The following is a 12,880-nucleotide window of genomic DNA, read 5'->3' as shown; positions in this document are numbered from 1 at the left end:
TGTTGCCAAGGTTCCAGGAGACTGAGCTTCTGTGAACCTCTTCACCTCAGGTCTGCATCCAAGCTGTTGGGCCTGGCACCCAGACTTCAGGAGTGGTGTGGCACATAGCATCATTGAATAGACAGTTGTTCAGTCTCTATGAGTATATATATATATATTCTATTATTTTTGTTGTTATTGAAGTCCAGCCTTAGTCTTCGATGATCTGATTGAATGCATGTGATTATTCAATATTCTTGTATGAGTTGAGGCTACTTTATGTTTGATAACATGGTAAATTTTGAAGAAGGATCTGTCAGGTGCTGAGAAGGTACATTCTTTTGTTTTGAGGTGAAATGTTCTACAGAGATCTGTAAAACCCATTTGGTTCATAACTTCTGTTAGTTTTACTGATTCTCTGTTTAGTTTTTGTTTTGATGACCTGTCCTTTGGTGAGAGTGGGATGGTGAAGTTTCTTAAAATTATTGTGTGGGGTCTAATGCATGCTTTAAGCTTTAATAAAGTTTCTTTTATGAATGTGGGTGCCCTTTCATTTGGGACAAGATGTTCAGAAATGAGACTTCACCTTGCTGGATTTTTCCTTTGATGAGTAGGAAGGTCCTTCCTCATCTCTTAGGATTACTGTTGGTTGAGAATCCATTTTATTGTATATTAGTATGACTACTACAGCTTGTTTCTTGGGACTGTTTGCTTGGAAAACCTTTTCTAGCCCTTTACTCTGAGGTATTGTCTGTATTTGTTTCTGAGGTGTGTTTCTTTTATGCAGCAAAATGATTGATCCTGTTTGCACAGCCAGTCTGTTAGCCTTGTCTTTTTATTAGTGATTGATTCTGTTGATGTTGAGAGATATTAAAGACCAATGATAGTTGCTGTTATTTTTGATGTTGGAGTTGGTATTATGTGTGTATGATTCTCTTCTTTTGGATTTGTTATGGGATGATTAATTTCTTGCATGTTTTGGGGTGTGTGTGGTTACACTCTGCCTGTTGGAGTTTTCCTTCTAGTATCCTCTGTAAGGCTGGATTAGTAGAAAGATATTGTTTAAATTTGGTTTTATCATGGAATATCTTGGTTTCTCCATCTATGGTAATTGAGTGTTTCACTGAGTATAATAGCCTGGGCTGGCATTTGTGTTCTCTTAGGGTCTACATGACATCTGCCTAGGATCTTCTGGCTTTTAGTCTCTGTTGAGAAATCTGTGTAATTCTGACAGGCCTGCCTTTATATGTTACTTGGTCTTTTTTTTTTCTTACAGCTTTTAATATTATTTCTTTGTTCTGTTTGTTTGTTTCTTTGTTTGTTTTGATTATTATGTGGCTAGAGGATTTTCTTTTCTGGTCAAATCATTTGGTGTTCTCTACTCTTCTTGTGCTTTAATGTCCATCTCTTTATTTTAGGTTAGGGAAGTCTTCTTCTGTGATTTTGTTGATTTTTCTGTCTCTTTAAACTGGTAATCCTCACCCTTTTCTATTCCTATTATTTTTATGTTTGATATTTTCATTGTGTTTAAAATTTCCTGGATGTTTTGGGTTAGGATTTATACTTTTTTTTTTGACCAATGTTTTGATATTTCCTATAGTTTCTTCTATACCTGAAATTCTCTCTTCCATCTCTTATATTCTGTAAGTGATGCTTAAGTCTATAGCTCCTGATCTCTCTTCTAGATTTCCCATCTCCAGGGTTGCCTCCATTTGTGATTTCTTTATTGTTTCTATTTCCATTTTTAGGTCTTTGACCATTTCTGTTCAATTCTTTTACCTGTATTATTGTATTTTCCTATATTTCTTTAAGGGATTTACTTGTTTTTCCTTAAAGGCCTGTGTTTTCCTGTGTTTCTTTAAAGAAACTATTTATATTCTTCTTAATGGCCTCTAGATTAAAATTAATCCTTATCTTAATGAGATGGGATTTTAGGTCAGAATCTTGCTCTTCAGGTCTATTAAGGTATCCGGGACTTGCTGTGGTAGGAGAACTGGGTTTTGATGTTGTCAAATTACATTAGCTTCTGTTTCTTATGTTGTTGTGCTTGCTTTTTTGCCATCTGGTTATCTGTTGTGTTAACTGGCCTGGGTATATCATACTGGAACAGTCCTCCTTGGGGTCACATAGAACTGTTTGACCTGGGTTTGAGCACATCTCCTGGGAGGCAGGCAATTCTCTCTCTGGTTAAGGTAGGCTTCCTTTTCTTCTGGTTAGAGCAAGCTGCTTGTGTCCCCAGTTAAAGCAGTCCTCCTTGTATCCTCTGGTTAGAGCAGAGCTCCTAGGAAACAAGCAGCCTTTGGTGTTAGGGGGCAAGAATGCTGCTCTGCTAAGGGTGCAGGTGGAGGGTCAGACTGAAAGCCCAAGGCAACTCTTGTGGAGGAAAACACTTAATTTGGGGCAGGGTTACACTTTCACAGGTTTAGTCCATTATCATCATGGCAAGAAGCATGGGGTCGTGCAGGCAGACATGTTGACGAAGGAACTGAAAGCTCTGGATCTTGATCCATGGGCAGGGGAAGAAGATTGTGTTCTACACTAGGCAGAGCTTACGTGTAGTAATGAGACCTCAGAGCCCACTTCCATAGTGATATACATTCTCCAACAAGGCCACACCTCCTCCAACAAGACTACCCATTCTAATAGTGCCACTTCCTATGGCCAATCATTCACCCATACGAATCCATGGGGCCATACCTATTCAGAACACAACACCATCTCTTTGGTGCTTTGTAGTAGATTTAACTTTGCCATTTTGTCTCTTGAATAGGCTTGGCACTTATGTTATTTATTTATTTATTTATTTATTTATTTATTTATTTATTTATTTATTTATTGCTGTATTTAAAAAGATACCATGTGCTGCAAATTTCTCTTCTGAGAGAACATCTTGTTATTTTCACAAGAATTCACTGTCTTTTTTTTGTTTTGTTTTGTTTTGTTTTGTTTTTCTAGACAGAGCTTTTCTGTATAGCCCTGGCTGTCCTGGAACTCACTTTGTAGACCAGGCTGGCCTCGAACTCAGAAATCTGCCTGCCTCTGCCTCTCAAGTGGTGGGATCAAAGGCGTGCGCCACCACCACCCGGCACACTGTTTTGTTTTGTTGGTTTTTTGTTTTTGTTTTTGTTTTTTTATGTATCTCTTTCCTTATATCACCATTGCCCCTGGCTCCTTCCTTGGAGATTTTGTCTTTGGATTTATGTAATAGAGTGTTCACATTATAAACTTAGTTGTCCATATCTAAGAGAGAATAACAACAGAAAACTAGCTGAAAATTCTGCATACAAGTACAGACAGATTTGGTTAAGGTTTTGTGTGTGTGTATGCACACATTTTTATTTTTCACTTATTTATACCCAATTCCTGCCCCACTCCTAGTTCCCCAATCGTCCAGTCCCTTACTCATCCCCCTGAGAATCTCCCCACCCTGGCACACCAAGTCTCTGCAGTGTGACACTAATCCTTTCTCACCAAGGCAAGACAAGGCAGCTTAGTTAGGGGAATGGATTCCACAAACAGGCAAGAGCTTTAGGTACAGCCCCGACTCCAGTGGTTGGGCACACACATGAAGGCCAAGCTGCATATCTGCTACATATGTGTGGTGGGCCTAGGTGCAGCCCATCTTTAGTTGATGATTTATGCTCTAAAAGCCCCCAAGGATTGAGGTTAATTGACTCTGTAGGTGCAGATCCTATCCCTTTTTGGACCCTCAATCCTTCCCCCAACTCTTCCACGAGATTCTCCAAGTTTTGTCCAATGTTTGGCTGTGGGTTTCTGCATCTGTTTCAGTTATCTGCTGGGTGGAACCTCTTAGAACAGTTATGCCATATGTATCAAAAGATGGCCTAGTCGGCCATCACTGGAAAGAGAGGCCCATTGGACATGCAAATTTTATATGCCCCAGTACAGGGGAACGCCAGGGCCAAAAAGGGGGAGTGGGTGGGTAGGGGAGTGAGGGTGGGTGGGTATGGGGGACTTTTGGTATAGCATTGGAAATGTAAATGAGCTAAATACCTAATAAAAAATTTAAAAAATAAAATAAAATTAAATTAAAAAAAAATAAATTCAATTTCTATGAAAAAAAAAAAAAGAACAGTTATGCCAGGCTCCTGTCTGCAAACATAACAGAGTATCATTAATTGTGTCAGAGATTGGTACTTGCCCATGGAATCGATCTCAAGTTGGGCCAGTTATTGGTTGGCTGTTCCTCCAGTCTCTGCTCCATCTTTGTCCCTGAATTTCTTGTATAAAGGACAATTTTAGAGTCGAAAATATTGTGGATGTGTTGGTAACCTTATCCCTCCACTGAGAGTCCTTTCTGGCTATAGGAGGTGGCTATTTCAGCTTCCATATCTCTACTGCTATAAGTCACAGCTAAATTTACCCCCAGAGACTCCTGTTAGCCTACCCATCCAGGTCTCTGCCGTGTCCTAGAGATGACTCTTCTCCACTCCAGCCATCTACAGATCATTCTGGTGGACCTCTGGCCTTTTCTCTTGTCTCTCTCCACACCTGATCCAGAATCTCTCCCATTCCCCTCCCCATCTCCTTTCCCACCCAGATCCATCCTTCCATCTGTTTCTTATGACTACTTTATTCCCCTTTCTAAATGAGGTTCAGACATCCTCACTTGGGCCATCTTTCTTGTTTAGCTTCTTTGGGTCTGCAGAGTGTAGTATGGATATCCTTTACTTTATGGAAAATATCTACTTATAAATGAGTACATACCATTGCACATCCTTTTGAGTCTGGGTTACTTCACTCAGGATGATATTTTCTAGTTCCATCCCTTTGCCTGCAAAAATAATGATGTCCTTGTTTTGATTTAGCTGAATAGTATTCCAATGTGTAAATGAACCCCATATTCTATATCTATTCTTCAGTTGAGGGAGATCTGGGCTGTTTCCAGTTTATGCCTATTACAAATAAGGCTGCTATGAACATACTGGAGTAAGTGTCCTTGTGGAATGGTGGAGCATCTTTTGGGTATGTGCCCAGGAGTGGTATAGTTGGTTCCTCTGATAGAACTATTTCTGATTTTCTGAGAAACCTCCACATTGATTTCCAGAGTTGTGGTACAAGTTTGGTGTCCCATCAGCAATGGAGTAGTTTTCCCTTTTCTTCACATGCTCACCAGCATGTGCTATTGCTTCAGGTTTTGATTTTAGCTGTTCTTATGGGTTTAAGATGGAATCTCCGAGTCATTTTTATTTGCATTTCCCTGATGTGTTTTACAGGAGGATGAGTTAACAGGTGATTGAGCAGGAATGAGTGATTTTGAGCTCTCTCCAGACTTGGAAAGAATTCTCTTCTCTTCTTAAGGAGAAAAAAGATCTACAAGCAGGCAGAAAGAATATGGATATCATCTTTTATTATGGAGAATTTTAAAAAGTCTAATAACTTTTTTTTTAAACCTCTGTGTCTCTTTGGTTTCTTTTACACCTGTGAGTGTTTCCACTTGAGAGATGGATGACAAGTCTGAGGATATAGGTGTTCTGTATGTGCACTTGAACCCTCACTTTAGATTTTGTGTTGGGTATTCACATGGGCCCTGCATTGAGATTCTCTTCCTGCAGCTTTCAAGGGAGGCCTGGAACATCTCCTGTTGTGACAAGCATCATGCTGGTTAGGTTTCCTTACTCCCAGATTCAGTGGCCTTTCAAATATCCACAACCCAATCTCAAATTTTTATTTAAGTTGACTACACTTCTAATCTATTTCTTATATTTATTTTATTTTTTTAAATTAAAAAATAAAACATTTTAAGCTATTTTGTTTATGATGATGGTGCATGTGCTTTCATGTGAAGTTGGTCAGCAGCCCTCAGAAGATCATCTCTACCTCGTCTCTGTGTTGTCAGGTTTGCATATAAGCATCTTTATCCATAGAGGTATCTGCTACCTCATAAGACTTGATTGTTTATTGTTTGTTTGTTTGTTTTGCATGGAACCTCAGGTAGCTCAGGGTGGAATGAAATTCATTGTGTCGTTATGGGTATTCAAGAACTTCTGATCCTCTTCCTTGTATCCTGAGTGCTGGGATTACAGGCATTTCCCACTGTGTCCAGTCTGGTTTTATTGAGTGCTCAGAATACTCAGGATCAAACCTGGCACTGTTGCTTGCCAGGCACCAATGACTATTTGAACTACATCTCCATATTTAGATTTCTTTATCTTTCAGGAAAGGAAATTTCCTCTTTTTCGTTTTGAAACATTCTTAGTGCCATTTTATTGTCATTTGGGGGAATAAATCGACCTTGAATGAGTAATTGAATTTTAAATGGGTAATTAACTAAATGAAGGCTACTTTATGTTCTCAGGTATTTTTGAAGGCAACTTAAAGTTTGGACATCTTTTCCTCTATGTTTGTATTCTGTCATTTTCTTTCTAGGATGGCAATCCCTGGTGATTTGTTCAAGTTAAATTACCACAGTATATAAGCAGTCCCATGAGGCTGTGTTGCCTGATGTTACATTCTGTTACTTCTCATTGTGATATGTGGATTGTTTCTTCTGTTGTAGTTGATGAGCACATGGAAGAATAGTTGTTTGAATTCTCAGAAAGGAAGAATAGGTCCACAGTTCAGAGAACCCAATGCAGGTGTCTTGTTTTATATTCTTTGTGTTTCTCTAAAATGTTTATCTTCTTAATTCTACTTTACTGAGTTTCTTTTTTTTCTTGCTTTTGTCCTTTATCTCACAACAATTAATTCTAGGAAATAGTCATTTAGAAATTACAAGGAGATGACATTTGAGAATGTGAATACTATGTCTCCTAAATGTAGAGATATGTGAGGTAAGTATAAAGAAAGTGCATGAGTTTTGTTTTGTTGTTTTATTTTTTGTTTGTTCATTTGTTTTTACTTCTATTCATTCAGTTTTTTATTTTGTTATGTTTTACTTTGTTTTTGAGACAAACTCTAATGAAGTCCAAGTTTAACTCAAACTTGCTGTGCAGATGAGGGTAGCCTTGAGATTCTCATTCTCCTTTTACTATTTCTCAAGTGCTTTGGTGACATTCACTGGACATGATACCCAGTTCATACACTTCTGGAACTTACACCCAGCCCTACATGTTCAGCCCAATGATACAGTTTTCTGTTTCTGTCTATCTATCTATCTATCTATCTATCTATCTATCTATCTATCTATCTATCTATCTATCTATCTATCATTTATCTATCCATCTAACATCATCTATTTCTCTATCTCTCTATCATCTATTTTTTTATTTCTGTGGTGTACAGTGTGTGTGTGTGTGTGTGTGTGTGTGTGTATCTATGTGTGTACATGGAGATATCAGATGACTATTTTATGGAGTCATTCCTCTATTTCATCTTTCTGCTTTCCATGGGTTTCAGGCATTGAACTCAGGAGGTCAGGCTTGTGCAGCAAGTACTTCACATGCTGCATCCTCCCTGGCCATACTGTAGGATTTATTAGACTGCCTGCTCTGGAAATGTCTTTACTGGCTCCAGATGCCCTGTTTTCAGGGACACAGGAGTCAATAATCAGCAGATGCTCTCTTTGCACTCAACTCCTCACAGTGAATGTTTCCTGTGTCCACACAGATACGAATATGAAACAACAATTTCACCTACAAGCAACTTGTCCTCAAACAGCTTTTTGTGTGTGGAAAACAGATCCCAGACCTTAAAGCCAACACAAGACCCAGCAGGTTGACTCATGCTTCTCATTGATTTCTGTTCAGACTTAGCTACAGAATGCTCTTTTATGAAAGGTTATAATACCACACTGGGTTTGATAGACATGTAAGATGAATGAGCACAATTTAGTTCCCCCTTCAGGGAAGGGAGTTGTCTAATTATCAAGAATATCCTTCCTCCTGAGTTTGAATATACTTATTAAGAATCCTTTGTTACTCAGCCAACATTATATATTTAGTCTCATAAGGAAAAAATGACTTATAAGGATAAATTTAGCAATATAATATAATCTATGTGATTAGTCTATTTTTGTTTTCTCGTGCTATAATGAAACATTGACCTAAAATAAGCTTACAAACATTTATTGTTAGCTATACTTGACTTTCAAATACTCATGTGGTTTTCTCTTGTTTTAATGCAGAGTGTGTGAAAGAAATTAAATCATTAATGTGGATATATGTACTGGTAGGAAACATTATACGTGGAATTGGTGAAACTCCCATCATGCCTTTAGGTATTTCCTATATAGAAGACTTTGCCAAATCAGAAAATTCTCCTTTATACATTGGTAAGTATGAGAATCATCATTAGGAGGGTAGAAATCAATTATTGATTTGGATGCTCTATGGTTTCCTGAAACTAAGCAAAGTGTTACTACACTTCAGGTCATAAGATTCCTCAATGGGGTAATATAATGGTAGGTCCAGATAAGCTCCTTCATCAAGTTTCCTCTCACTATTGAAGAGCCCTCTTATCTCCTGACCCTACAGTCCTCTGATGCCACCACACTATCTCAAAATCATTAAGAGATTCCCCTATATTTACTGGAAAATGTTCCTTAGATTCAGTTGTTTTCTTTATTTTTGTTGCTTTTAGACTCTCTGTCTCTCTTTTTCATCTGTAAGTTATTACTGCTTTATTATTGGCCACTTTCTGCCTGTAGTATTTTAAAATTAAGTCAGTTCTCTTTTAAAATATAGTTTTACTTTTTTATTACCCCCCCACCCCTCGTGTGCATGTGCATACACATGCATGTCAGTGTGGTGGTCAGAAGACAGAAATCAGGCATAGTCTTGGGGATTGAGCTGGGGTCCTGGGCCAGGTTTGGTGGACAAGTGTTTTTACCTGCTCAGCCATCAGGTGGGCCCTATAGTGTTTTTTCTTGTTGCTGCCTCATAAACATTCTTGCAGAGTAAGCGTTACCAAACACATGTTTTAATCAGATATTCTCTACCATGTTTACCATACCAACTGGTTTCTTACTTACTAGTTGCTCTCTTTTACTACTGTGGGCTCTATACCCTGCTTTTCTATGAAGTTAGCAGTACAGTTTTCTTCCTTATATTCCCTTAGCCTAGAAAGGTTTATCATTTTAACATATATTTCAGTTCACTCTCTTCATTGTATTCCTTGATATCTTAAAAAAAAAAATCTATGCACTTCCCAGGCAAGAGCCAAATACTGTCCATATTCCTTTGTTGTCTTCTAAATGATCTGAGATTATTATGAATAATTGTTTATATCTGTGAGTAAATCTATAAATTATTATAGATTAAAAATCTATAACTGTATATAGCAGTGTTTTTCAACCTGTGAGTCACAATACCTTTGGAAGTCATGTGACCCCTTCACAGGGTTCAAATAAGACCATTGGAAAACATACATATCTATATTACAATTTTTAAGAGTAGTAAAATTTCAGTTATGAAATAGGAACAAACACAATTGTATTATTGGAAATCACAAGAACATGAAGAATTGTATTAAAGGGTCAGAGCATTAGGAAGTGTGAGAACCACTGGAATATAGGATCTTTTCCAATAATGTAGACATATCACTTTGAAAAATGAAGAGCATAAGAGAAGACAGGATTAGGCTTAGGATTAATCAAAATGAATTAAATTTTAAAAATTAATGTTGTCTTTTTTCTGGAGACTTATTAGTTTGACAATATTCTTTTGCATTTTTAATCTAGTCATCTCTTTAGATGCCTTTGCAGATATAAAAAAAGAAAATACAAGCACTTTTCTAGAATAAGCTGTTAGAATATGGGTCCCTTTATCAAAATTCTAAAAACAAATTGTACACATAAATATAAAAAATATATAATAGTTATATTAAGGTAAAATACCTTTACATTTATTATATTTAGTACATAAATAGCTTTTTTTCTAAATGACTAGCTATACAATTATACATATTATTACAGTTATACCATAGAATTCAACAGGTAAAGCACTTATTGAATGAACTAATCCTACCTTAACAGAGTTGCTTAGTAAACAGAAATGGCAATACGATCTTCAATAAATACCCTGAATAATGCTTTATTAACTTCAATTTTTTGAATGCCAATGAGGCAGAAAAAACAGCTTCTTAAAGGCACTGGATTGTTAAAAAAAAAAAAGAGGCTGAATTTGATTAACCTGTATATTTTAATCATGTTTTAACATTGGAATGGAAGTCATGGAATGTGTTACATTGGGTAAGAGGTTTTTGTCTATGAAAGATTATGGGTTCCATCAAAATTGATAAAGATCCACCTTGAGTACATGAAAGGCATGACCCCAGGAAGGAAGAGACACAGAAAGATAGAAACATAGATGACAGAGAAAGCTTATCCTCTCTGTATGGGGATAGCTCATCAAACCAGCTAAAATTAATCTAACCGGCTGATTGAAAATTCTTGAAGTTGAAATCTACATTTGTAGGACAGAAGATCACTCTTGCAGTAAGTGATGCTGTAAGGATCATGCAATAGTAGATGTTCATAAGGACTTTGAATTGTTAAATTTATGGGATTAGTTATTGTTTTTCTTGTAGCAGTTAAACTGTGTACAATTTTTAAGTTTGAACAGAAAGGGTTAAGGTGTAGAAGAATTTTAATACAGCAACATGGCAGCTCTGATAAAGGATCTCATAGAAATATCTTCTAGGTCTATGTTAACTGGCGGAAATTCAGACATGCTTTGGATTGCAGCATGATCAAGCTGGAGCACAGATTCTCCACTATTACATACCTTCTATATCCCAAACAATCTAAGTATGGTTAGTTCATAGAAGGAAGCAACCATATTTGAAAGTGATCTCTCATTGAGTGGTAGACAAACTGATGAACGAGAGAAAGATGTGGCAGGATGAGTCAGAGATAGGATATGCCCAGCTCTCACAAGAACGGGACAGGAAAGAGAAGCTACTTAAGAGCAACACAGAGATATGGAAGGAGATAAAATTGAGTTGTGCTGAGTTGAGAGGATGCATTGAGTTTTTACTGAGAGTTTCATACTAGGACAACTTTCCAGACACAGGTTGCAGAGAAGGAATAAGTTAGGCACAGGAAAAACAGAACAAGCCAGAGATTTAGAAGGAACCAGAAGATCAAAACATAGTTTCAGGATCTCTATCTGCACTCACAGTACATCAGCACACCTTGCCTGTCTCCTAGGAGGATTTTTCTAACCAAGGACAGAGGTAAGATCCCTGACACAACCCCCATACTGGCTAGGGCCAAGGAGACATGGAATCTGACCCTCTCTGTCAGAGTGCCATCTTCCTCCCAGTCTTCACTTCCACCAGCACTAATGAGAGATCAGCAGCTCCCTCCTCATCCCTGCCTGTCTCCCAGGAGGTCTGTTTTAACCAGGGACACAGGAGGCCTGCTTTAACCAGAGACACAGTCTGCTCTAACACTGGACACACACCTCCACCCACCCCTGCTCCAATATGGGACACACAGGCCAGCAAAAACTAGAGACAACCATATGATGAAAGGCAAGTGCAAGAAAGTGATCAACAGAAGCCAATGCAATATGGAACTATCAGAACCCAGTTCTCTGTAGTAGGACAGCAAGCACTGGATATCCTAAAACACCCGAAGAGAAAGATTCTAACTTTAAATCCTATCTCATGAAAATGATAGAGGCATTTTAAAAAGTTATAAATAACTCCCTTAGAGAAATACAGGAAAAAACAGTCAAACAGGTAGAAACCCTTAAAGAGGAAACAAATATCTTAATGAAATACAAGAGAACACAGGAAAACAGGTGAAGAAAATGAAGAAAATGGTCTAAGACTTAGAAGTAATAAAGAAAACAAAAATGGAGGAAACCCTGGAGGTGGGAAACTCAGAAAACAGAACGGGAACTACAGACACAAGCATCACCAACAGAATACAAGAGATGGAAGAGAGAATCTCAAGTAGAAGATAACAGAAGAAACTGATTAATCCATTAAAGAAAATGACAAGTATAAAAAGTTGTTAAACCAAAACATCCAAGAAATTTGACACACAATGAAAAGACTAAACCTGAGAATAATAGGAATAGAGAACGAAGATTCCCAGCTCAATGGACCTGAAAACATCTTCAACAAAGTCATAGAAGAAACTTCCCTAACAGAAAGAAAGAGATGGCTATAAAAGCACAAGAAGAGTAGAGACCAGAAAATAGATTGGACCAGAAAGCAAATCCTCCAACCACATAATAATAAAAACACTAAATGTATAGAACAAAGACAGAGTATTAAATACTGCAAGGGCAAAAGGCCAAAAAATAAAGACAAGCCTATCAGAATTACACCAGACTTCCCAACAGAGACTCTAAAACCTAGAAGATCCTGGAAACTGTCTTGCAGACCTCAAGAGACCACGGATGCCAGTCCAGAGTATATACCCAGTAAAACTTTCAATCATCATAGATGGATAAACCAAAATATCCCATGAAAAAAATCAAATAAAAAAATATATCTCTACTAATCCAGCCTCACCGAGGATACTGTACCAAAGAAAACACAAGTAGTTAATCATCTCACAACAAACCCAAAAGAAGAGTATCACACACACACACAGTAACATCTCTAACAACAAGATAACCAGACCTAAAAATCATTGGTCATTATTACCTCTTAAAATCAATGGACGCAGTTCAACAATAAAAAGGCACAGCCTAACAGAATGGATATATAAACAGGTTCCATCATTCTGATGCATACAAGAAACACACCTCAGCGATAAAGACAGACATTACTTCAGTCTGAAGGACTGTAAAAATGATTTCCAAGCACATAGTTCCAAGAAGCAAGCTGGAGTAGCCATTATAATATCTAATAAAATAGAATTTCAACCAAATGTAGTTAAATGAGATGGCAAAGGGTATTTTATACTCATCAAAGGAAAATCCACCAAGATGAACTCTCAATTCTGAACATCTATATCCTAAATGTAAGGGCACCTGTATTT

At 37.4% G+C, this 12,880-nt stretch overlaps 1 protein-coding gene across 4 annotated transcripts in view; it reads left to right on the top strand.

Moving 5' to 3' along the window:
- Positions 1-12,880, top strand: part of Slco1a6 (solute carrier organic anion transporter family, member 1a6) — a 100,417-nt gene that overhangs the window by 45,397 nt on the left and 42,140 nt on the right. For all 4 annotated transcript variants that reach the window (XM_006506965.3, XM_011241587.2, NM_001381930.1 and 1 more), the window contains 2 exons: positions 7,549-7,655; positions 8,066-8,212. In XM_006506965.3, coding sequence (XP_006507028.1) covers positions 7,549-7,655; positions 8,066-8,212 — 254 coding nt within the window. The remainder of the gene's footprint in view (positions 1-7,548; positions 7,656-8,065; positions 8,213-12,880) is intronic.

The sequence above is a fragment of the Mus musculus genome, chromosome 6 (genome assembly GCF_000001635.26).
Source record: "Mus musculus strain C57BL/6J chromosome 6, GRCm38.p6 C57BL/6J".
NCBI classification, from domain to species: domain Eukaryota; kingdom Metazoa; phylum Chordata; class Mammalia; order Rodentia; family Muridae; genus Mus; species Mus musculus.
Note: the sequence above shows the minus strand (reverse complement) of the source record. Positions and strands in the feature narration are given on the sequence as shown.